General features: G+C 48.4%; 1 protein-coding gene across 2 annotated transcripts in view; it reads right to left on the bottom strand.

Annotated features, from left to right (window-relative positions):
• Nucleotides 1-23497, bottom strand: part of LOC147440094 (DExH-box ATP-dependent RNA helicase DExH3-like) — a 226516-nt gene that overhangs the window by 12993 nt on the left and 190026 nt on the right. Inside the window, exon 19 of one of the 2 annotated variants that reach the window (XM_086483839.1) lies at nt 19896-20076. The exons of the other annotated variant lie outside the window; for it this stretch is intronic. Within the exon in view, the coding sequence (XP_086339965.1) occupies nt 20011-20076 (66 nt within the window). The 3' untranslated portion in view covers nt 19896-20010. Of the gene's footprint in view, nt 1-19895; nt 20077-23497 lie in introns of those variants that run through there. 2 annotated transcript variants of the gene reach the window in all.

A 23497-nucleotide genomic window follows, 5' to 3' on the forward strand; every position in this document is an offset into this window, starting at 1 on the left:
TGACTAGCTAGAAATGCATTAAATTCATGAGACATATACTCCCCCCCTCAATCGGAACGGAGGGTGCCCATAGTACATTTTCAGCCATCGTCAGAAATTGTTTGAAGCACATAAATACTTCGGACTTCGCTTTAAGCGGAAATACGCATGCATGTCCGGAGTAATCATCAATGAAAGTCACGAAGTAAAGGTAATTTCCTAAGGACGGAGTTTGCATGGGCCCACAAACATCACTATGCACAAGCTGCAACCTGCATGTGGCCCTAATTGAACCATCCTTTGGAAACTTAGAACGCTGCATCTTACCCAAAATACAGCATTCACAAACATGCTTGACAGGTGCTTCAAGAGGAGGCAAAGAAGCAACCAAATCAGATTTCTGCAAACGCAACAAATTGGGAAAATCCAGATGCCCAAAACGTGCATGCCACAGTTTTGCATCTGAAATAGCCTTAGAATCCACAACTGCATTTGCAAAATTTTGTCCACACTTGTCATACAAAGTGAGCTTATACAGCAATTTCATCACCAAAATTGAGATCATGGACTGTACATCTGTCATCCACAAATTTGACTACAAGTCCAAGTCTAGCAAGTGCAGATACAGACAAAAGATTCTTTTTTATCCCAAGTACATAAAGTGCATCAACAAGTGTGAAAGAACTGCCATTTGTAGCAGTAAGCATAATCTTACTAACTCCTTGAACCGGATAAGAGGCATTGTCGGCACAAGTGACTGAATTCCCATGAGAGACAGACTCAAGAGAGGTGAACAATTCACGATGTGAGGTAATGTGCTTTGCAGCACCACTCTCGAAAGACCACACGTGAATCTCCAACAATTGACATGCATGGATCATGTACAACAGGATTGAAAGTGCACTATGCACTAAAAGCCCATTCTGCATCAAGATCAACATCACAGTCCCCTTTCACAAAAGACTCAACAATGGCTGCATTTGTAGTGGAACCAACATTTGCAGTGGAACCACTCTCTTTCTTCTTAGCCTCTTTGGCCTTCAACTTAGGACACTGCTTGATCAAGTGATCATTAGCTTTACCATAATGGCAGCGCACATTCTTTTTGCCCTTATCACCAAAATTTCCCGACGAATTGCTGTTAGCAGAAGCATTAGGAACATGTGATTTTCCACTCGCAAAAAAACCATAAGAAGTGGCTACATTGCTATTACAACCCTTTCTTTGAGAAGCAATAAAAGCCTGTTCAACTGTACGCTGTCTAGTCCTGTTTTTTCTCGAAAGTGACTCTTGCAACAGCAATGTGCACAATGCATCAAACTTAACAACTTCAGGATTTCCTTGGGTCATAAGTCTCCAAGTACTAGCAAAAGTCTAGTAAGAATCTGGTAAGGCATCAAGAACAGTCTGCACAAGGAAATTGGTCTGAAATGACTTCATCTGCAGAAATAAGTTGGTTATTGATATCCTTGACACCAGCAAGGAAAGTATCCATATCATCTTCCTCATGCATAATCTTCGACTCCAGCTCTTTACGCAGCAATGCAACTTTTGCCTCATTGCGGCTTGCATAAAGACCATCCAAAATATCCTAAGCCTGTTTTGCAGATTTTGTTGAACGCATGAGCTTGCGCATCCTTTACATCCCAACAAGCTTGTTCTACCGTAAACAAAACAACTCTAGCAACAACAATCCTTATAGCAAGGCCTGTAACATCCTCAACATTGCCTACATTCTCAGAACCAGGACGTACATCAATGCCCTGCACAATGTTCCAAACGCCCTTCGACACAAGAACATGTTGCATCATACAAGCCCACATAGAGTAATTGTGCCCATCCAATTTGTCCTCAGAAGTAAACATCTTGAACACATCTGTGTTGTTGTCAGCCATGATAAATGCCGCACCTGATGTGAGAATTGCCCGAAAAGAGGATAAGGAGAGCGGGAACAACACGTGCTATATAGCACAAACCTAGAAGACCATAAGGACTTGTTATGCAGAAAACGGCACTGGCAGAATTTCTGACAAAATGACGAAATAGCATGTGCAGTACTGCGTGTAGAGGAAACGGAGGCCGAAACGAGCTCGAATCAGAAATCTGAGCACCCTTGAAAACTGCGAACGCTCGCCAAAGCTCACTGAAATCGAAGAAAGAGAGTAGGCATGTGCTGGAGCTGCTGGCGACTAAGCCCGGGAGGACGCAACCCGCCCTGATACCAATTGTTGGAATTAGGGTTGTAGGAAAACACATAGCTTGGAGAAGACGAAGGCAGCTCAAGGCACACAACAGAGAGTGTATTACTTAGTGTGCAATGGAAAGATAGATAGCCCTAGAATTAATGGACGTATATTCAATGCACGGGGAAAAAACCTCCTAAAGAGGGAAAAAAATGTCCCGGCAGTCCTAAGTGTGTTCACACATGTCACTACCACATGTATATGGTAACACGGTGCAAATATGGGGACCTTCTGTTGGCCAGGATGATTGGAGACGTATGGAGAGGCCCTTGGTATCTATGATCTCTCAATTGATCAGAGCCAATGCCTCCATGCCCCACGCTATCATTCGAGCAGAGCTAGCTGCCTCTCCTATGGAGATTTAGGCGTTTATCAAGTCAGTCTCCTTTGTGCACAACTTGTGGGATACTACTAGAGACAGATATGCTTGACTGGCCCTTGAGTCTTCCAAACAGTTACCTCTTCAGGGGGACACTTCATGCTGGTATGCACAGATGACATCATGGTTTTAGATGAATGGCTTCACCATGGACAAGCTGCCACCTTTCTAGTACTCTCTTCAGACACTCTCGATGTCTTTTACACAAGTGGAGATTACTAGACTCATTCGTCAAGACCTGATCCAGCTTGATACCAGGAGGACATGGATAGAGCCTCCACAGGAGTTGGGCGCGAAGATGGCTTTCTATAGAGAGCATCTTCTCCACCTCACAGGAGATGGGTTTGTGATTCAACCTAGCTACATGGCTACACATATGTCTCATGCTTTGCAGTGTGCCATTCGTCAGATACACATATCCTCACATCAGCTGGAGATTGAGACTGGTAGATTCAGAGGAATACAAGCAGACAACAGGATATGCCACTTATGCCAGCTAGAGCTAGAGACAGAGCTACATTACATATGTCATTGCACAGTGTACTATGAGATTCGGGGCTGTTTCCATTGCTTATTCAAAGAGGGTTTCAGTCCTTTCTCTAGGGTCATGAGTTATGAGGATCAGAGATGTCTTGGGCTATATCTACTTGAGTTACACAGATATAGAGACACTTTACTCGTGAGAGCTAGAGAGAGACAGTCCCAGAGACTGCAGAGCTCGGTCCGCACTCATTCGACCACTATCGTCACTCTCATCGACCGAGCACTGGAGCTACGGAGATCCAGACGGCCACCATTGAGGAGAGGGGCTACATAGCACCGACGGAGACTACAACAGAGGATTCAAGCCATACTCTCTCGACATCTAGAGTGCAGATGAGGATGGATTCTAGCAATAGTAGTTTTTTTGTTCTAGTCTTTTTGTACCCAAACATGGTATCAGATTCACAATTTTGTAACAGTTTGGTCTCATAGGTCATTTTGGCCTTTTGAAGACGTTATTATAACATTTCATTTCATCTCTCTCTCTCTCTCTCTCTCTCTCTCTCTCTCTCTCTCTCTCTCTCTCTCTCTCTCTCTCTCTCTCTCTCTCTCTCTCTCTCTCTCTCTCTAGATGGATTTAGTTCACTCCACCATTGGGGTGAAACACGGTTGTCCATTGTCTCCTACTCTATTTGTTATGTATGTTGATGAATTGTCTGATTACATTGACAAAGAGGGTGATAGAGGTACCCAATTGGCAGGGACGTGGATCCTATTGTTGTTATATGCTGATGATATTGTGTTGATCTTTGACTCACCAGAGGGTATGCAACGACAGTTGGATGCATTACACAGTCTTGCAGAGGGTAGTGGATTGTCTATAAACCTTAGTAAAACCAAGGTTATAGTGTTTAACACCACACCACAGTGGATCACGAGATCAGCACCGACTTTCACATATGGTCAGAAGATTGTAGAGTATACAGATGCATACACTTACCTTGGGGTTGTCTTCACTGGGCCGAGGTTTTCTTTGGGGAGAGCAGCAGAGACTAGACTGACCACAGCTTATGCGGCCTTGGGAGGCTTGAAGAGGATGTGTTCCCAGGTTCAATTCCAGTCCAGGAACCTCGAACAAAGTTATGGCTCTTTGATACTTTAGTAGCCTCAACTATGTTGTATGAGGCGCAAATATGGGGACCTTCTGTAGGCCAAGATGGTTGGAGACGTATGGAGAGGCCCTTGGTATCTATGATCTCTCGAGTGATCCGAGCCAAGGCCTCTCTACCCCACGCTATCATTCGAGTAGAGCTAGCTGCCCCTCCTATGGAGATTTAGGCGCTTATCACGTCAGTCTCCTTTGTGCACAATTTGTGGGATACTACTATAGACAGATATGCTCGATTGGCCCTTGAGTCTTCCAAACAGTTAGCTCTTTAGGGGGACAATGACATCATGGTTTCAGATGCATGGCTTCATCATGGATAGGCTGCCCCCTTTCCAATACTCTCTTTAGACACCCTCGATGTCTCTTACACGGGTGGAGATTACTAGACTCATTCGTCACAACTTGATCCAATTGGATACCACGAGGCCATGGATAGAGCCGCCAGAAGAGTTGGGCAAGAAGATGGCTTTCTATAGAGAGCATCTTCTCCACCTCACAGGAGATTGGTTTGTGATTCGACCCAGCTACATGGATACACATATGTCTCATGGTTTGCGGTGTGCCATTGGTCAGATACGCACACCCTCACGTCAGCTTGAGATTGAGATTGGTAGATTCAGAGGGATACCAACAGACAACAAGATATGCCGCTTATGCCAGCTAGAGCCAGAGACAGAGCTACATTACATATGTCATTGCTCAGTGTACTATGCGATTCGGGGCCGTTTCCACTGCTTATTCAGAGAGGGTTTCGGTCCTTTCTCTAGGGTCATGAGTTATGAGGATCATAGATGTCTTGGGCTATATCTACATGAGTTACACAGATATAGAGACACTTTACTCGGGAGAGCTAGAGAGAGACAGTCCCAGAGACAGATTATAGATTTCTTTTCACTAGATATGAGACAGCCAGAGGAGCAGCCATCACCGCAGAGCTCGGCCCACACTCATTCGACCACTATCGTCACTCTCATCGACCGAGCAATGGAGCTATGGAGATCCAGACAGCCACGATTGAGGAGAGGGGCTACATAGCACTAACGGAGACTACAACAGAGGATTCGAGCCATACTCTCTCGACATCCAGAGTGCAAATGAGGATGGATTCTAATAGTAGTAGTAATTTTGTTCTAGTCTTTTTGTACCCAGACATGGTATCAGATTCACAATTTTGTAACAGTTTGGTCTCATAGGTCATTTTGGCCTTTTGAAGACGTTAATATAACACTTCATTTCATTGCTTATACAAAGCATCTTCTCCAACTCACATGGGATGGGTTTGTGATTCGTCCCAGTTATATGGATACACATCTATCTCATGGGTTACGGTGTGCCATTGGTCAGATACGGACATCTTCATTCCAGTTTGAGATTGAAACTCGTAGATTCAATGGGATACCAGCAGCTAGCAAGATATGTTGCCTATGCCATACGGAGCCAGAGACGGAGACACATTATATATGTCAATGCACAATGAATTATGAGATACAAGGTCGCTTCGACTGTCTATTCAGAGAAGGCTTTGGACCCTTCTCGAGAGTGATGACCTAAGGACTAGAGATGTGTTGGCCTGTATCTACTTGAGTTACACATGCACAGAGATAGTTTACTAAGGAGATATGGAGAGAGACAATCCCAGAGACAGATTATTGATTTCTTCACATCAAACACTAGACAAATAGAGGAGCAGCCACCATTGCAAAGCTAAGCTCATACTCACACCGGCGATACTCTTATTGACCGAGCATTAGAACTAGGGAGATCAAGCATAGTTACAGGGGACGGGGGGGACGGGCCCTAGGGCCGGGGAACGGCCGTAACCGGGCCGGGAACAGCTGGGAACGCCAAGGGACGGACGGAAAACGGGCCGGACGGGCGGGTCGCAGGGGGGACGGCCGGGGCCGGACCGGGGTCGGACGGACCGGACGGAGACGGCAGGGGTCGGCCGGGATCGGATTCAAAAAAGTGACCGTTTTTGACCGTTTGCAACGGCTCTGTGCAGCCCCAACTGCCATATTTTTTAAGCCTTGGCCCTTGGGAGGCTATAAAAGGCTCCCTTGGGCCTCTTAATACTCATAGTCTCAATGCTCAATGCTCATTCCATTTCCCTCAAGCTCAAGGCTCAAGCTCATTCCATTTCCCTCAAGCTCAAGGCTCAAGTTTGAACTTTGAAGCTCTCCTCTCCCTCTTCTACCCACTTTGAAGCTCTCCTTTACTCTCTCTCCACACAAGCTCTCCTCTAACCCTTCTAACTTCTAAGCTCTACTCTCTCGAGTCTCTCCACCATCATGTCATCTCAAGCCAACTCCACTTCTCAAGCCGCTTCTTCTCGAAGGAGGCCCGCCGTGCAAACGTGGTCGTGGTGGGATGAAGTCGACTTTAGCTCGCGTGGCAAAGGTGGCGGTGCAAGACCATGGACATGCAAGCTATGTCCATACAAGAGAACGGGTGGTTCAAACAAAGTGCGAGCCCATCTTCTTCATGAACCCGGTCACGAGGTGAAGTTTTGCCCTCATGTAGCTCCCGAGAAGAGGTTGGATCTTCTTGAGAAACTCACGGTGTATGAGGTTGCCGAAGCGGCCAAGAGGGGCCGTTTTGTTGCCGTTGATCCCTCCGCCACGGCGACACCGCGAGAGCAAAGGGAAGCCAACCTTGACGACATCTCTCGAACCTTCAAGAGCCATGGATCTACACCGTCCTCTTCCCTTCCGCATCGCCAAACCACTCTCAACGAAAATTGGGATCCTAAATTGAAGGAAGAGGTAGATAGGTCGGTTGCCCGATTCTTCTTCCACGACCACATTGCCTTCCATGCTTCGCGGTGAGTTTCCCTTGGCATATGCACATTGCAATCTTCCATTTTGTATTCATAATGGGTTATAATTTCTCGACTCTCCATACTAACGCAACATGCTCTATTTTGTGTGGATAGGTCTCCATACTTTCGAACCATGGTTACGAAAATAGGGGAATATGGTTCCTCTTATGTGCCACCTTCATCGGAGAGGCTTCGCACCACCCTTCTTGACAAAGAGAAGCTTGCCGTGGAGCAAGCGGCCCAAGCAACAAAGGATTTGTGGGAGACCAATGGCGTCTCTCTTCTTGTAGATGGATGGAGCGACACCCGCAAGCGGTCCATCCACAGGGTGGTGGCCTACTCTCGGGGGGAGATGTACTTTGTGGAGTCACATGATGCATCCGATAGTGGCAAGGCCGCCGAGATGCTTGCTGCGGAGTGGACAAGCACCATAGAGATCACCGGCCCGGAGAATGTCCTTTGTATGGTTGCAGATGGAGAGGCGTCAAATAGGGCAGCCGGAGCTATCATTGAGGGCATGTATCCCAGCATCCATGTCACATTTTGCATGGCGCATTGCCTCAATAACCTCCTCAAGGACATAGGGAACTTGTCATGGATTTCACCCACCATTGGTGATGCCTCTCAAATTGTCTCCTTTGTGCTCAACCATCAAAAAGTGCGCCATGAATTCTCAAAGAGGAGCCAGTTGTCTTTGCTCAAATATTCAGAGACAAGATTTGCATTCAATTGGCTTATGCTAGGCCGCTTGTCTACATGTGGCGGAGCCTTAAGGGGCCTCTTTCTCAGTGATGAGTTCCAGGCCATGCCGGAGTCTACATCAGCAATAGGATTGAAATGCCGAGAATGGGCCGACGACGCCGCTTGGTGGGAGGAGGTGAAGACTCTTGACGCCATGGTCAAGCCTATTCTACACCTACTTCGAGTGGTGGATGGCTTGCAGCCATGCATTGGCAAAGTCTACGAAGCCATGGATCGGATGATAGAGGCACTTGAGAAGCTTGTGCCTGACCCTGTTCAATATGCGGAGATTCATGGCTTGTGTGAGTCGAGGTGGAATGGATACTACTCTCCACTTCATGCGGCAGCTTATGTGCTTGACCCTGAGTTTCAAGGCAGGCGTCAAGAGACCGACAAGGAGGTGAGCAAAGGATGGCGGCTTGCATTGGAGCGCCTTGAGCCTAGCAGTGACATTAGGCGCAAGATTAGAGACGAGCTACTTAACTACAGGCAAAAGAAGGGCTCCTATGGATGTGTAGATGCACAGCTTGATCGCAACAAGATTGGCTCGGTTTTGTGGTGGGAGGACTATGGAGGAGATGTCCCACATTTGCAGCGCTTGGCTGTTCATGTCCTTAGCCAAGCATGTACCACTAGTTTCTTGGAGCAACTATGGAGTGTGTACAGCCACATTGCCTCTAAGAAGAGGAATCGCCTTGGCGTTCAGAGGGCCAATGATTTGGTGTTTGTGAGCGCTAACTTGCGCATGCTTGCCAAGAGCATCACACACAAGGCAGATCCTTTCACTAAGTGGGAGATGGCACAAGAGAATCCATCTATGGCCGATACTCTTTTGGAGGAGCTAGAGGAGGATTTCGAGCCTCAATGCGAGCCTCCCGAGCCGGAGCCCTCATACGTTGCTGACGACCTCGACTACGACGACGATGTGGAGATTCAACAGGCGAGCACTTCTTGAGTTTGATGATCATTGATCACTCGACTCTCGAGTCTAGACTCTTGAGTCTACGACTCTACCTACTACATAGCACTTTGTACTTTTTGTTATCCTTGAGGCCTCAGGCTTGTCCTAAGTCCTTTAGGCTTTTTGACTCTTGAGCCCTTGTGGCATGCACTTCTCATTTTGTATCCATCGATCATCGATGTTTTATTAGCACATTTCAGTCTATATGACTCGTGTTCTTTGGTCTATTTAGTGTAAATTTATGGTCAAAGTGATGCTCTATGTGTGTGGCATGTGTGTAGGTCAAAAAATGCCAAAAAAACTCTCTTTTTTTTTTGCCGTTCCGACCCCCGTCCCTGTTTCCTGACTTTTGCCGTCCCGACCCCGTTCCCGACCCCGACCCGCCGTCCCATGTAACTATGAAATCAAGATGCCCACGACTGAGGAGAGGAGCTTCATAGCATCAACAGAGACTGCAACAGAGGATTCGAGCCATACTATCTCGACATCCAGAGTAAAGATGAGGATGGATCCATCATTCATTGTATCTTTCTCTCGTATTGGGCACCCATTCTACCTACTGATCACACATACCCCACACAGTTCAAGCTAGTAGTACTTCTAGATTCATTTAGTATCTCTTTTTTTGTACTCAGACACGGTATCAGATTCACAAGTTTGTATTAAATTGGTCTCATACGTCATTGTGGCCTTTTGAAGACGTTAACATATCATTTCATTCTCTCTCTCTCTCTCTCTCTCTCTCTCTCTCTCTCTCTCTCTCTCTCTCTCTCTCTCTAGCCATCATGTATCACATAAAGAGTTTTATGCTTGGCCAATGGAACCTAGAATCAACCATTGGACCTTTTGTATTGACGAGAAACGGCTACGTATGAATATCTCAGCCAAAGTGAAGAAAAGTTCTCTTTGTGTTTGTATTTCAAAAGAGCACCAATGCAAATTGAAATGATCGAGCAAAAGTTATGATGCGCCAATGGAAACTAAATGGGAAGCTTTCAAGAAAGTTATTTGTTCTTGTGCCGAAGATTGCTTTGCCATAAAGCATGTCAAAGGTGTCAACAAAGGTAAATCACACAAGAGGTGGTTTAATAAAGAGTGTCAAGATGCTCAAAAGTCCTCGATAACCCCCCCTCTTCCCGCTCCAATCCCACAGTCCACCCAGGGGATAGAGCCATCCTCGGCTGCTAGGAGATCTCTTGGCAGTGCCTTTGCCACGAGTCGCTTGGCGAGAGAGGGACAGCCTTTCTTGCGACCCCCTCTTCAGGTACAGACGTCTCCCTTTGCAGTAGTCCCTCGTGGTCTGGCGAGCTTCGACATTTGGCGCCAATGGGACTTCTTTGCCTACGAATTTAGACGCTTTCTCGACGACTCCTCACCAGACCTTGAGACAGCCTGCTTCAACGTCCATGTTCTGTTCCTTGGAACCATGGCTTCTCTTTTCAACTTTGCGGCAGGGACCAGACTGAGTGGACTCTCGACTCAGTTTTGGAGTGGCTACAAACACAAGCCCTAGAGTTCTCTTATTACATGGGAGACCTAGGAGTTACAGACATGCTTCAAACTCTTTGGCCATTGGCCAAGTTTGCTGTGACACCTCCAGATGTAGCAGGATATTGTCACGTGACACATCCAACCCTCTGTGTCCGTGGACAAGCTACAACACGATCAGGGTTCAGTTCAATCAAGTCAGTCTAGAATAGGAAGTGATCTGGCACTTTTGTGAGTCTGTTCGTAGACTGTGCATGACCACGCACTTAGATTAGATGCATATCCTCCGGTTGCACACAGCATGATCATCAGCATTCCCATCGGAATCCATCAAAATCCATTAGGGGAATTTTCCAGTGCATTTAGCCCATTTTCCCTATTTTTGACATTTTTCACTTATTATGTTTAAGTGACTTTTGTTGGAAAGTAGGTAGGGCAAATTAAGTTTGTATATAAGCAAAGGCTAGCACTATTTGGCAGAAGAGGCAGCAGGAGCACCTTGCTCAACAGGCAACTTCTCTGCAAGACCAACCCCCGCGACTACTCTGGCATTTTCTCCACAGAAGACCTAGCGTTTTTGCATCAGATCAGCCTTGGCGATTTGTGCAAAATAGATCAGCCCCAGCGCCGTCAGGACACAACAGATCAGCCTAGCGTGTTGCATTTGCAGAACATCCGGCGACAGCAGAACCATTTTCAGCCCTAGAGTATTTTTATTTGCAGATCAGCCCGAGCGTTTTGCAGATTCTCCGCGATGGAACCTCAAGAACCATCAGCGTTTTCAATTTTCAGCCCTTAGACACCGCAGATCAAGTCCCACACCTCGCAGATCTCACCTTCCTGCAACACTTCCTCGCCGCACGGTCAGTTTCCGCAAGGTTTACAATTTCAGCCCGGAAAACGCAGATTTCAACATCTGTGTTTTCAGCGCGTCATCGCGCATCGTCGCCATCGACATCGTCACCGACATAGAGTCAGATATCAACAGATAAAGATTTGCAGATTTCCGCCCTTAACGTTTTCAGTTTTCAGCCCTTCTCGTCGTCGTCGACACCGTCGGCAAGTCCAAGCATTGTAGAGATTTGTGCAATCATAAGTAGACTGCTCTCGCCATAGAGAGTGGGGCCTTTGGAGGAGGGTTTTACAATGTCTCTGGTGTCGTATCTCTCTTCTCTCGCTATCTCTCAGTCTCATACACTTGCACGCACAGTGTCCATTCACTTTGTTTGTGATCATAGCACTCTCTCATTAAGAACGGAAGGCTCTCCCTTCCATAAGAACAAAAGGAACCTTGAGCACAGTTCGGAGCACTCATCTTGAGCAAAGCGCAAACATTCATTCCACTGCACCTTACAAATATAGACACATTGTGGTTCACTTCTTTGCTGATACGCAGTGCCCACCATGCTATGTACACATTCATGAGGATTCCTCGACAGAGGAGGTTCCTTTACGCACGGCTCGGTCTACTTGGGCTTGGGCTAGGCACTCTTTGCAGTCACGCCTATCTAGAGGACGCTCGGATGCGGATTACTCCCCATCCAAGCCAGCCTCGAAGATAGCACATTTAGCTGCTCCGGCAACATCTCTTCTCTCTCGCTCCCATGAGGATCGTCTCATGGAACGTACAGGGATTAGGTGGGCCCCAGTTTCAACGTCAGAGGGGCCGAATGCGTCAGGAGCTTCAGTGATGCCTTGTGGGAGGAGAGCTTGACCTTCTTATGCTACAGGAGCATCATCTGTGTGAGAGCCGCATTAGACGTTGTGGTTAGCTTTTGCGTGGACGATATGATAATTTTTGGTCAGCTGCTTTTCGACCTGGAGGCATCCAAGGTGGGGTATGTATAACTATTGCGGATTCTTTGCAGCAGGCCATTGTGGACAGAGGGATTATTGGGCCAAGCAGGGCTCAGTCGATCACTATGCAGCTTCCGGGTTGTCTTGTGGGCTTGCTGAACATCTATGCGCCCAATGTCGCGAGTGCCCGAGCAAAGTTTTGGTCACAGATTGTTGAGTCTCTGCCGTAGGCAGAGCAGAGGTGCATAGGGGGTGACTTCAACATGTTAGAGAACCCCTTTGATAGGATTGGTGGTAGCCACGCTACTGTGCATGGAGTTGAGCTGGCAGCTTGGGAGAGGTTTTGTTTGACTCTGAGGGTTTCGGATGTGTGGCAGCATTCTGGCTTTATGAGGCCCCCAGACAGCCTGGCCTTCTCTCGTTCGGACAGCAGAGTGGGAGGAGTAAATCTATCGCGGATAGATCGCGTCTACACTAGTGACCATTTCTGTGACTTGGGTGGGACAGTTGCCATTCTCGCATGGACTTCCTTCTCGGACCATGCACCAATGATACTCACAGTGACACAGTGACAGATAAACAGAGGAGGGGGAGCACGATGCTTCGCATCCTTGAGCGGGCCTTGCACGACTCTTACCTCAAAGAGCGAATGGAGGCTTTTTGGACAGAGAGCTTCGACATGCAAGATTCTCCTGCTGATAGAATGGCCTCAGGACTAGGTCAGCTTCGTCGTTTCTTTCTCTAGGAGTCTGTGGCTCGCTTGGCTGCAGCGAGAGAGGAGGAGCAACGTCTCCGACGGGGTGTTGCTTCCTTGCAGCGAGAGGAGCAACAGCATCCAGACAGTCCATGGTTGGAGGAGCAGTTACAGCAGGCTCGCTAGGAGCTTGTTAGCATAGAGGAGTGGTGCCATGAGTTTGCTTTGCATAGACAGGCATCTCAGTGGACACAAGTGGGTGACAGAGTGACTGGTGCTTTCTTTGAGGCAGTGGGACCTCGGCATATGCATCCCAAGGTTAGTCAGTTGAGGAGGCCGGACGAGTTAGTTGCTTCTGAGCCAGAGGACATGCGTGCAGTTGCTACCGACTTTTACCGTGAGCTACTGTCTACAGAGCCTCAATCTGAGCGTCAGGATTCATGCAGAGAGCAGGTGTGGGCACATATGCCTTGTCTTGTGACTGAGGAGATGCGTCAGAGGCTTGAGCTACCACTTCAGCTTGAGGAGGAGTTGCACACGGCTCTTAGTGCACTCCCCCGTGGTAGCTATCCAGGTGAGGATGGCTTGACTCCTAGTTTTCTCTTAGAGTGCTGGGAATCTCTGGAGTCTGTGGCTCGCTTGGCTGCAGCGAGAGAGGAGCAGCATCTCCGACGGGGCGTTGCTTCCTTGCAGAGGATGCAGGAGCAACATCCAGACAGTCCATGGTGGGAGGAGCAGTTACAACAGGCTCGCTAGGAGCTTGTTAGCATAGAGGAACGACGCCATGAGTTTGCTTTCCATCGTCAGGAATCTCAATGGACACAGGTGGGTGACAGAGTGACTGGTGCTTTCTTTGAGGCAGTGTGACCTCGGCATATGCATCCCAAGGTTAGTCAGTTGAGGAGGCCGGACGAGTTAGTTGCCTTCTGAGCCAGAGGACATGCGTGCAGTTGCTACTGACTTTTACCGTGAGTTACTACTGTCTGCAGAGCCTAAGTCAGAGCGTTAGGATGCATGCAGAGAGAAGGTGTGGGCACAGATGCCTTGTCTTGTGACTGAGGAGATGCGTTAGAGGCTTGAGCTACCACTTCAGCTTGAGGAGTTGCACACGGCTCTTAGTGCACTCCCCCGTGGTAGCTGTCCAGGCGAGGATGGCTTGACTCCTAGTTTTCTCTTAAGAGTGCTGGGAATCTATGGAGTCTATGACTCGCTTGGCTGCAGCGAGAGAGGAGGAGCAGCGACTCCGACGGGGCGTTGCTTCCTTGCAGAGGATACAGGAGCATCATCCAGACAGTCCATGGTTGGAGGAGCAGTTACAGCAGGCTCGGTAGGAGCTTGTTAGCATAGAGGAGCGGCACCATGAGTTTGCTTTTCATCCACAGGCATCTCAGTGGACACAAGTGGGTGACAGAGTGACTGGTGCTTTCTTTGAGGCAGTGGGACCTCAGCATATGCATCCCAAGGTTAGTCAGTTGAGGAGGCTAGACGAGTCAATTGCCTCTGAGCGAGAGGACATGCATGCAGTTGCTACTGACTTTTACCGTGAGTTACTGTCTGCAGAGCCTCAATCAGAGAGTCAGGATGCATGCAGAGAGCAGGTGTGGGCACAGATGCCTTGTCTTGTGACTGAGGAGATGCGTCACAGGCTTGAGCTACCACTTCAGCTTGAGGAGTTGCACACGGCTCTTAGTGCACTCCCCCGTGGTAGCTGTCCAGGTGAGGATGGCTTGACTCCTAGTTTTCTCTTAGAGTGCTGGAACTTGCTTGGTCCAGATCTCTGTAGTGCTTTTCAGTACATCTTGCACATAGGAGAGATGCCTGATAGCATGAGTGAGGGCTTGATCTACCTCATTCCCAAGGAGGGTGGCTCCTTGGATGAGATTCGACTCAACCTACAAAATTATTGCCAAGGCTCTGAGTTTGAGGATTCAGCCACTTCTAGACAGCCTTATACATGGGACTCAGACATGTTTTGTCAAGGAGCGTAGTATCCTTGACAACATCTTTACTTTTTGAGAGGCTTCTGCCCTAGCGCGGCTTCATGGTGAGGAGCTGGTGATTCTTCTTCTCGATTTTGAGGAGGCCTACGATAGAGTTGACTGGGACTTTTTGGAGGGCACTCTACACAGGATGGGCTTCTCAGATGCTTGGATCAGAGGGGTGTCAGCTTTGTACAGACGGGCACACAGTCAGGTTCTTTTGTCAGGAGGTAGAGGTGATCGTTTCATGCTCACACGTTAGGTCAGACAGGGCTGCCCTCTTGCCCCCTTCCTCTTTCTGTTCTATGGTGAGGTGATGAGCAGGTTTTTGGTGTCGCAGCAAGTTGGTTTACAGGCCTTAGCACTCCCTATTCGGGGACATGAGCTACTAGACGCTGAGTTTGCAGACGACTCAGCCTTGTACTTGGATGGCCAGGAGGCCAACCTTCACAGGTGTGAGCAGAATCTAGAGACCTTTTGTTGTGCATCTTGCGCACTGATCAACTGGAGAATGACAGTGGCTTTCTCGGTTGGTAGTGCTCCTATGCCCGATTAGATGCCAGGTGAGGGTTTCAGGTGGATCCCCCCAGGGACTGCAGTTCGGTACTTGGGATGTCAGGTTGGTTTGGACTTGTCTCCAGAGCAACAAACTGCTCCCCTTCTCCTGTCTATCAGGAGAAATGTTGTTACACTCGAGCTCCAGACGACTTTCCCTAGCAGGCAGAGTTGTAGCGGCCAACCAGATGCTGTTGGCTACTATGTGGTACAGTACTTCTTGCTGGATCTTCTCGAGTTCTTGTATCAGTCAGGTAGAGAGGCTGAATAGGAACTTCCTTTCGTCAAGGTGTGGCTTCGTGTTCTTCGGCTGATGCCTGCTCTTTCCACGGCCTGGCAGTACACTTGGGGGCAAGCTGCTTGGTCCACTCTCACGAGCCCGGAACTTCAGTTTGAGCTATCTTTCACCAGCAGGATGATAGTGATGCAGGCGGGGCGACCTACACTCCAGCTTGCCACAGAGCTTACTCCTCAGGAGTGGTGTAGTGAGAGAGAGGAGTGCTGGGAGCTCATCAATGCCTGACACTCTGGTTCATCTGGCGGGCCCGCTACTTTCGCATCTTCGAGGCTTGCCCTGTACCACTAGCAAAGACTGTTCGAGATCTTTGGCTTGAGTTGGTCCATACTCTCAGAGGACAACTCGAGAGACTCCTGGGCAGCTCCGACTGCATGAGGGTGCGCAAAGAGGCCTTCCTTCGACTCTGGTGTCCTGGGCCTTTTTTCACCATGGTCCAGGGTGTACTCAGATGGCATTACCATCCACCTGTGTGGCTTTTCCCCCGTCCCATTTCTTGATTTAGCCTCATTATACATATGCTGTTTTTTCATTGGGAGAGTCTCCCCATCATGATTGTTGTAGCCCTCTCTTGTAGAGGTGGTCGTAGCCCTATGGGCAGTTTCATTAACTAATAGAAGGATCTTTTTCTCGGAAGAAAAAAAAGTCCTTGATAAAGCTAGATGCAACTAAGAACCAAGGCACTAATTCAAAAGAAGAGAAGAAGATAAGAAGCCAATCGGCCATTTTTTCTAGTCCAAGAAAAGGCACGTGTATGAGGAGATTTTGAAGGAACCTAGAGGGCAAGCCGACTGAGAGTTATGGTAACTTGAGTCTTATGGATACGTACACGCATTGTGGGCAACTATTTGAGCAACCAAATACCGGAAAGATGCCATGTTATGGTTCACTCCCATGTATATCCTCTAGTTTTAGTATTGGAGATGTATGCAGCCGCCAGCGAGCTTAAGAAGTTGGTCACTTATGATGATACCAAGTTGGAAATGATTAAATGGACAAGAGAGGCATCACATTATTGGATGTGTGATATATTCAACATGGTATACCATGTAATTGGAGCACTAATTGGGTCAAGCCTTTGCATAAAGAAGGGGATGTAAAGAATGTAAATAACTAATAGAAAATAATAATTGGGTCCCTTGTGGCAAAGTTATTTGGGTGCAAAGTGGAGATAAAATTGAGTGAATGGGCTTAAAAGAATGGAAAGTGTGCAACAAGTGGATTTCCGTCAACGTCATACCACAATCGATCATCTTGGCACTCTTCATGTTCCCATGGAGGAAAGTTGATTGAAAGGTAAGCCATTCTATTGTCACTTTGTGGACCTCAAGAAAGCCTTTGATATGATTCCACGTAACAATTTGTGGAGAAGGATGGATACTCGTTCTTCTTTATGCAATTGAACTGTGGAATGGAAGCATTTCAAAGTCTACTTGGAAAGGGTGTGAGAATGTCCAAAAGCGGTTTCTTACAAACATTCTCCAAGTTAAGACAAAAATACAATAAATGTCACAAGTTGATGACATGGCATAACCTAGAAAGGGGCAAGACTTTTGAGTGGAACCTTGCAAAGGATATCCGACCAAAAACTCCGAAATGCGCAAATAGTTGTTGTTTTGGCATTAGCATGAATAGTGCCGCAATTCAAGGGTTGTTGTATGGTAGCTTTTGGTGCTAGATTTGAGCACAGCTTTGGAGTAAGCAGCTTTTGGGGCGCCTTGTTTTTGGCCAGCAAGTAACTTTAAATAGAAGCCAAGGGTTTCTTCTTTAGTAGTGGATATTGGAGCCTATAGAAAAGAGGACCCGCAACAGGTGTACCTTGTTGCAACACCAATAAAGAAAGAAATACCGAAAAGGGGTGCTAGACTTTGAGGCCCATGTGTCTGGAAGCAGAACTTTGTCGCTTGGTGTTTGCAGATTTGTGTGAGAGTCGACTTAGTGAGGCCTTGAAAGTTGGTTTGGTCAGACAGATGTGCATCTTGGTACCTTCCCTTTGCTTTTGTAGTGGACGACGATTGGGTCCCTTCTACCTCTCTTCTACATTCTTTTTTGGGTTACAACATCAGGACATGTTAAGAGTGGATGTAGATGATTTTGGAGGCACAACCCAAGGGTTTCGCAGTCCCTTGGGTTTTGTGAGCTACTATAGGAGTCTTTTTGTGGTTTTTGTTACATCTCCTAAGGAGGACAAAGCTTTTGGCAGACTTGTATAGGCTTATCACAGCTAGACAGCTTTGTAGATCTACATTCTTTTGTGGGTTACAACATCAGGACATGTTAAGAGTGGATGTAGATGATTTTGGAGGCACAACCCAAGGGTTTCGCGGTCCCTTGGGTTTTGTGAGCTACTATAGGAGGCTTTTTGTGGTTTTTGTTACATCTCCTAAGGCGGACAAAGCTTTTGGCAGACTTGTATAGGCTTATCACACTAGACAGCTTCGTCATCACTTCCTGATTAGAGAGAGAGAGAGAGAGAGAGAGAGAGAGAGAGAGAGAGAGAGAGAGAGAGAGAGAGAATTGGATGCACTAGGAGGATAGAGCTTCCAGAACTGAGACAACAACAATGTAGCAAGAGGGACAGGAGGTAGCATCAGGATGTAGGGGGGGAGAGGTTGAGAGAGCAAAGAGAAAGAAAGAAAGAAAGAAAGATTTTATTTACGTCTTCAAAAGGCCAAAGAGAACTGGCCTATGAGACAAATCAATGTACAAAGTATATATCCGCTGGATATCCTATGTGCGTGTAAAGTAACAAAAATGTGGGGTGTGACCGGGTAATAATCGAACATCCGGTATATACAATGGGGTGTGTGACCGGGTAATAACAAAGCATCCGATGTACAAAATGTAGTGTGACCGGGTAATAACAAAACATCCGGTATACGTGATAGAATATAGAACTGTGATAGGAGGGAGGAGGGTGTAGGGTGTATGTGGCTGGGTCAGCTCCAGCCAGTGGTGAGGGTAGGGTATAGTATCTGATACATCCGCGAGCCTGATGTGATGAGTCTAGCTATGTGAGCTAGGTCAAGCGTCTGCTCTGCTCTGCTTTGAATGTGGGCTGCATGTTGTGCCCTGATGGCCTGACCCTCTCTCCTATGTCTCTGGGATGCTCGAGAGCGATATCCTCATAGCCGTGGTCTCCTTCTAGCTCTGGCCTCCTCAGCTCGTGCTAGAGTCATCCCCTGGTATGTGGGTGGCTGTGGCTCCGTCTGTGTAGGTGCTAGAGCCTGGAAGTAATCCGTGAGCTGTCTGTCTGTCCTCAGCTCTACCCTCCCCCATCTCAAGGGCTCGCTCTCTACGCTGGTGCATCTCTATCAAGAGTCTCCCCAGCAGCCTCTGATCCAATGATGTCATCACTGACTGTAGTGAAACTCTCGGTCTATCAAACAGGATGGGGTAGCGTGATCTGATCTCAGCATAGTGGTCACATCTGCACAGGAAGTGGCTCTCACACTCCACCTCCTGTCTGCACAATCTACATAGCCTGGCCTCTCGTGAGATGCGGGCTGCTCTGCCACTCTCTATCTCAAGCTGAGGTGATGAAAGTCTGAGCTGTCCAATGGCCACCCTCGTGCCATGCGGTAGATATATGTCCATGTATCTAGGCCGCTATATGAACCCATCCTCAGTGAGCGTGAGGAAGTGGTCTCTGTAGTATGCCATCTTCGTGGCCAGTGGCCGCGAAGGTGTAATCCAAGTCTGCTTTGCGTATCTCTGTGTGAGCTCATACCTGATGACTGTGTTCCTCTCAATGTGAGAGAGGACCTGGCGTGGTGCATCTGGATCATACTGTAAAGGAGGCAATCTGTCCATAGAGTAACCATAAGTCTGAAGCCACCTAGTCACACTGGCATACCATGACCTCTGATCTCCTGAGTCTGCTAGCTCTCCAGACGCCTCTAGAGCAAGGCGAGATAGTCTGTCTGCTCTCATGTCTCTCAATCTATGAAAATATCCCACAGTCTGGAATAGTGCCTCCACTACCATAGGTGAAGCACCAAACTCTGCTCTCACAATATCATGGGGAACTGATGGCTTACTCCGAATCATCCGGGCAAGCATCAGTATCTGTGGCCTCTCAAGTCTGCTCCACATCTGCTCTGAAAGACCTGGGGTCCATACTGGGGCAGCATATAGTAGGGCTGGAGTCACTAAGGTGTCAAATAACCAGCTCTTCGTGCGAGGCTCCTGAAAATGTGTCTGATGGCAGCCCCTCTCAAGCATAGCTAGCGCTGCGTAAGCTCGGGTGGTGCGGTCTCTAGCAGCCTGTGCCATGGAGAAGCGGCCCGTCCTAGCAGTGAACGTGATGCCCAAGTACACATATGACTCTACCACCTCAATCTGGCTATCTGCAAAGGGGAAGACTGATCTCCTCCGAACAATCCCTGAAGTGTGGAATATCAGAACCTTGGTCTTGCCAAGGTTCATTGTCACCCCTCTGTCTGTACAAAAGGAGCCGAGAGCCTATATGTGGAGCTGTAGATCCTCCTGTGACTCTGCAAGTAGAACAATGTCATCAGCATATAACATAATATGTACCATGGCCCATAGGGAGCCTAAAATGTAATCCACTCAGATATCATCATCATATAACATAATATGTCCATAGGGGCAACTACTCCTCCACTCTGTCTGATGTAATCTGCTATCTCATCTATATATAAGCCGAAGAGAGTAGGGGAGAGCGGGCAACCCTCCTTCACCCCAATGGTGCTAGTGATGCTATTTAAAAGTCCGCCAGGGCATCTGACTCTGCCTGATACTCTCTCATACAAAGCATATATGGCCCATATCATGTCTGGCAGTATACCCAGAGATATAAGACGCTGTAAAAGCCGCTCTCTAGGGACTGTGTCAAAAGCTTTGCGGAAGTCCACAAAGCAACAGTAGAGGCGTCTCCCTCGGCTCCGTGACTGCTCTATCAGGCATCTGAGAGTGAAGATATGATCCACAGTAGAGAAGGAACGCCGGAAGCCTGCGTGCTCAGGTGCTCGTATCCCCTCGGTCTCTGCGTATCTGCTCAACTCAGACTCTAAGACTGCTCCATAGATCTTGGCCATCATATGGCCAATCATGATAGTCCTGTAGTTAGCTGGATCCATACGGTCCCCAGCTTTGTGTAGAGGCACTATGGTGTGTAGAGTCCAACTCTCTGGAAATCCCTCTGCTAGTGCCCTGCTAAACATATGTGCAATCAGTGGAGCCAAAGTGTGTGCAGCATATATGAAGTGCTCACCCTGAAGCTCAGTGTGGTCCGCTGCCCGTCGGTGCTGTAAACTCTGGATACCTCGTCTCACCATGTCTATGGTAAATAGAGTGGGAGCTGTGGGTCGGGGCTCCACTAGGTGTGGGATGGGAGGCTGGTCCGACATCTGGTATAGTGTCTCAGCATATGCATGCCAAACTGCAGGGTCCTCTATAGGTGTAGGGGGGGGCCGCTGTCTCATGTCTCTCCAGGAGACTGCTGCCTCTCTGCTCGTGAGTGTATGATACATGTCCCACCACTGTGTCTCCTCAAAGGCTCTCCTCTTACGTCTAGTAAGAGTGCCCATCTGTCTCTTTGAGATCTGTCCAGTGACATGTTGTGCTCTGAGGCTCCGGTATAGCTGTCTGCACTCGTCGTCATACCATCTGTTCTGGGGCATCGTCCCAGGGAGTGGTGTATCACTAGAGTGTGTGGTAAAGGGGAAACTCTCTAGTGCCGCAGAGTGGAGAATGGTAGTCAGCTCACTGGTGAGTGTCGAGAGTGGGGCGTCTGGGTCTAGCTGTCGAATCCCTGCATACACATGGTATCTATATATCTCTGATAGCTCGTCACTGAAGTGTATAGTGGTATGCTGTGTGGAGGGAGGAGGAGGTAATGTGGGTGAACTAGTCCTGATAGATAGACTGAGGTCTGTATGGTCTGCCCCAATGGGTCGTGGCGGGATGGTGAAAGAGCTAATGATATCCATGGCCCCTATGGAGCCTAAAATGTAATCCACTATGCTCTGCCCTCTCCTGCCACCATGCCCCATCTTGCCCCCTTTCTGGAAGCACGTATACCCTCCCGATGTCGGCCAACGAGACATCCCGTTGTAAATCAAGAGGTGGTGTGCTGAGCCCAATGCCAATAAGTGTGACCCGTATCTGGTGGAGTCACTCCCTCTATCCTCTGAGGTCCGCCCTAGCCCCACGTCCTCTGCTGCTATGGTGTGTAGTAAGGTGGGGTCATCGAAGTCATATATCTCACACTGTCGGCTCTGTGTGCGGGCATTGAAATCCCCTACAAGTAGGACCTCTCCCAATGCCGCGTAGTGAAGGATATCCTCTGATAGAACTGAGAAAGGTGACTATGTCTGTGGCCCCTCCTCCTCCTCAGCTACACTCTCCTCCTCCTCATCCTCCTCTAGAGTCTCCCCCTCCAATGTAGGCTCATGCTGTGTCTCTGCATGCTCTGCAAAATGTGATCCGCGCGGAGGGAAATAGCATAGTGCAACATGGATGGCTCTATCCGGAGCTAACTGTATACGTACCCACATGAAGCGGGCCTCTGTGTCCCTGCTCATCACTGTGACTCTGTCCTGTAGCTCTCTCCGTACTAGGAGGGCGATCCCTCCTGATCCCCGTGATGCTGGCTGCCTCCCTGTGGACCTCCTAAATGAAGACTCCCAATGATAGCCGCGAACATGTGGGAGACCTCTCTTCTGGCGCTCATGTGTCTCTGTGAGCATGATGATATCCCTCCCCTCCATCACCTCCTCTAGACGTCCTGGCTGAGTCCATAAACAACCATCACAATTCCATACCCCAATGGTGATCTCATAAGGTGCCGCTTCCTTGATGGTCTCCATAGTCTCATAGGCCGCGAATCCCTATGCGATGGGTTTGCCATCCACAAAGATCCGCCCATCCCGATAGAATGTCTTCTTACCCTCCCTCCTTGCTTGCATGATTTTTGGCATGCAAAGCTTTCGATGCTCCAATTGGGTTTTGGTGAGGTCCTCATCAATGTATATTGGCTCTCCCGCCAATCCTCTCAATGCGATCCTCTTTTTGAAGAAGGCAATCTTGTCCATGAGGTCCTTGAATTGTAGCATGAGGACCCTCTTTTGCGGGTCTTTCCCTACTCTCCATGCTTTAGTGAAGGGGGTTGTTGTGTATCCCAACTTGGCACACAACATTCGCCCATCGCTCTCCGATGATGCCCCACCTTCCTCCTTGCTGCCGCTCACCCGCACATTAAGCATGCGGGCCTCTCGCATTTTCTTCTCTTCGAGGGTGGCATGCATTCATAGTGTCTCTTCATGCTTCTTCTCCTCCTTCACTTCCTTTTTTATTTTGTTACGGACTACATCCACCCATCCCTCCTTCCACCCATCCCTCCTTGGTGGCTTCCATCTTGACCTCCATTGCTTTGGTGAGCTCCTTGGTGATTTCTTCTTTAATGGCCACCTTGTCAGCTTCTTGTATTTCTCGTTCTTCCTTGAGCTCTCTTGATGCGGCCACTTCTTCCTTCAAGGAGATGATCTCCTCCTTGAGTTTCGCATTCTCTAACTTGAGGCTTTTGATGGTCTTCTCCATTGCTTCCATTTTCTTCAATAGCTTGTTCTCGATGTGAGTGAGTGTGGAGTCCGTCTTAGTCTTGTTCTCCTTCACAAGGGCATGGAGCCCCGCCTCGATTTTCTTGAGTCGGTCCTCCATGGAAGTCATGGCGACCTCCAATAGTGAAGGAAGAAGAGAGGGGGGGAAGGTGAGGGGGGAGGGGAAGGTGGGGGGGAGGGTCACTCCAACCCCTCCATGTTGGGTTGGCTAATGGCGTGGGGTTGGGTGGACTGGATGGGGAGGCTGGACAATCGGGATGGTGCAGAGCTGCTGGACTGCTGACAGACGAGGGTGCTGCTACCTGCCGTGATGGAGCAGACTTCAATATGCAGC

Source organism: Adiantum capillus-veneris, chromosome 16, assembly GCF_014529385.1.
Source record: "Adiantum capillus-veneris isolate H3 chromosome 16, ASM1452938v2, whole genome shotgun sequence".
Classification (NCBI taxonomy): Eukaryota; Viridiplantae; Streptophyta; class Polypodiopsida; order Polypodiales; family Pteridaceae; genus Adiantum; species Adiantum capillus-veneris.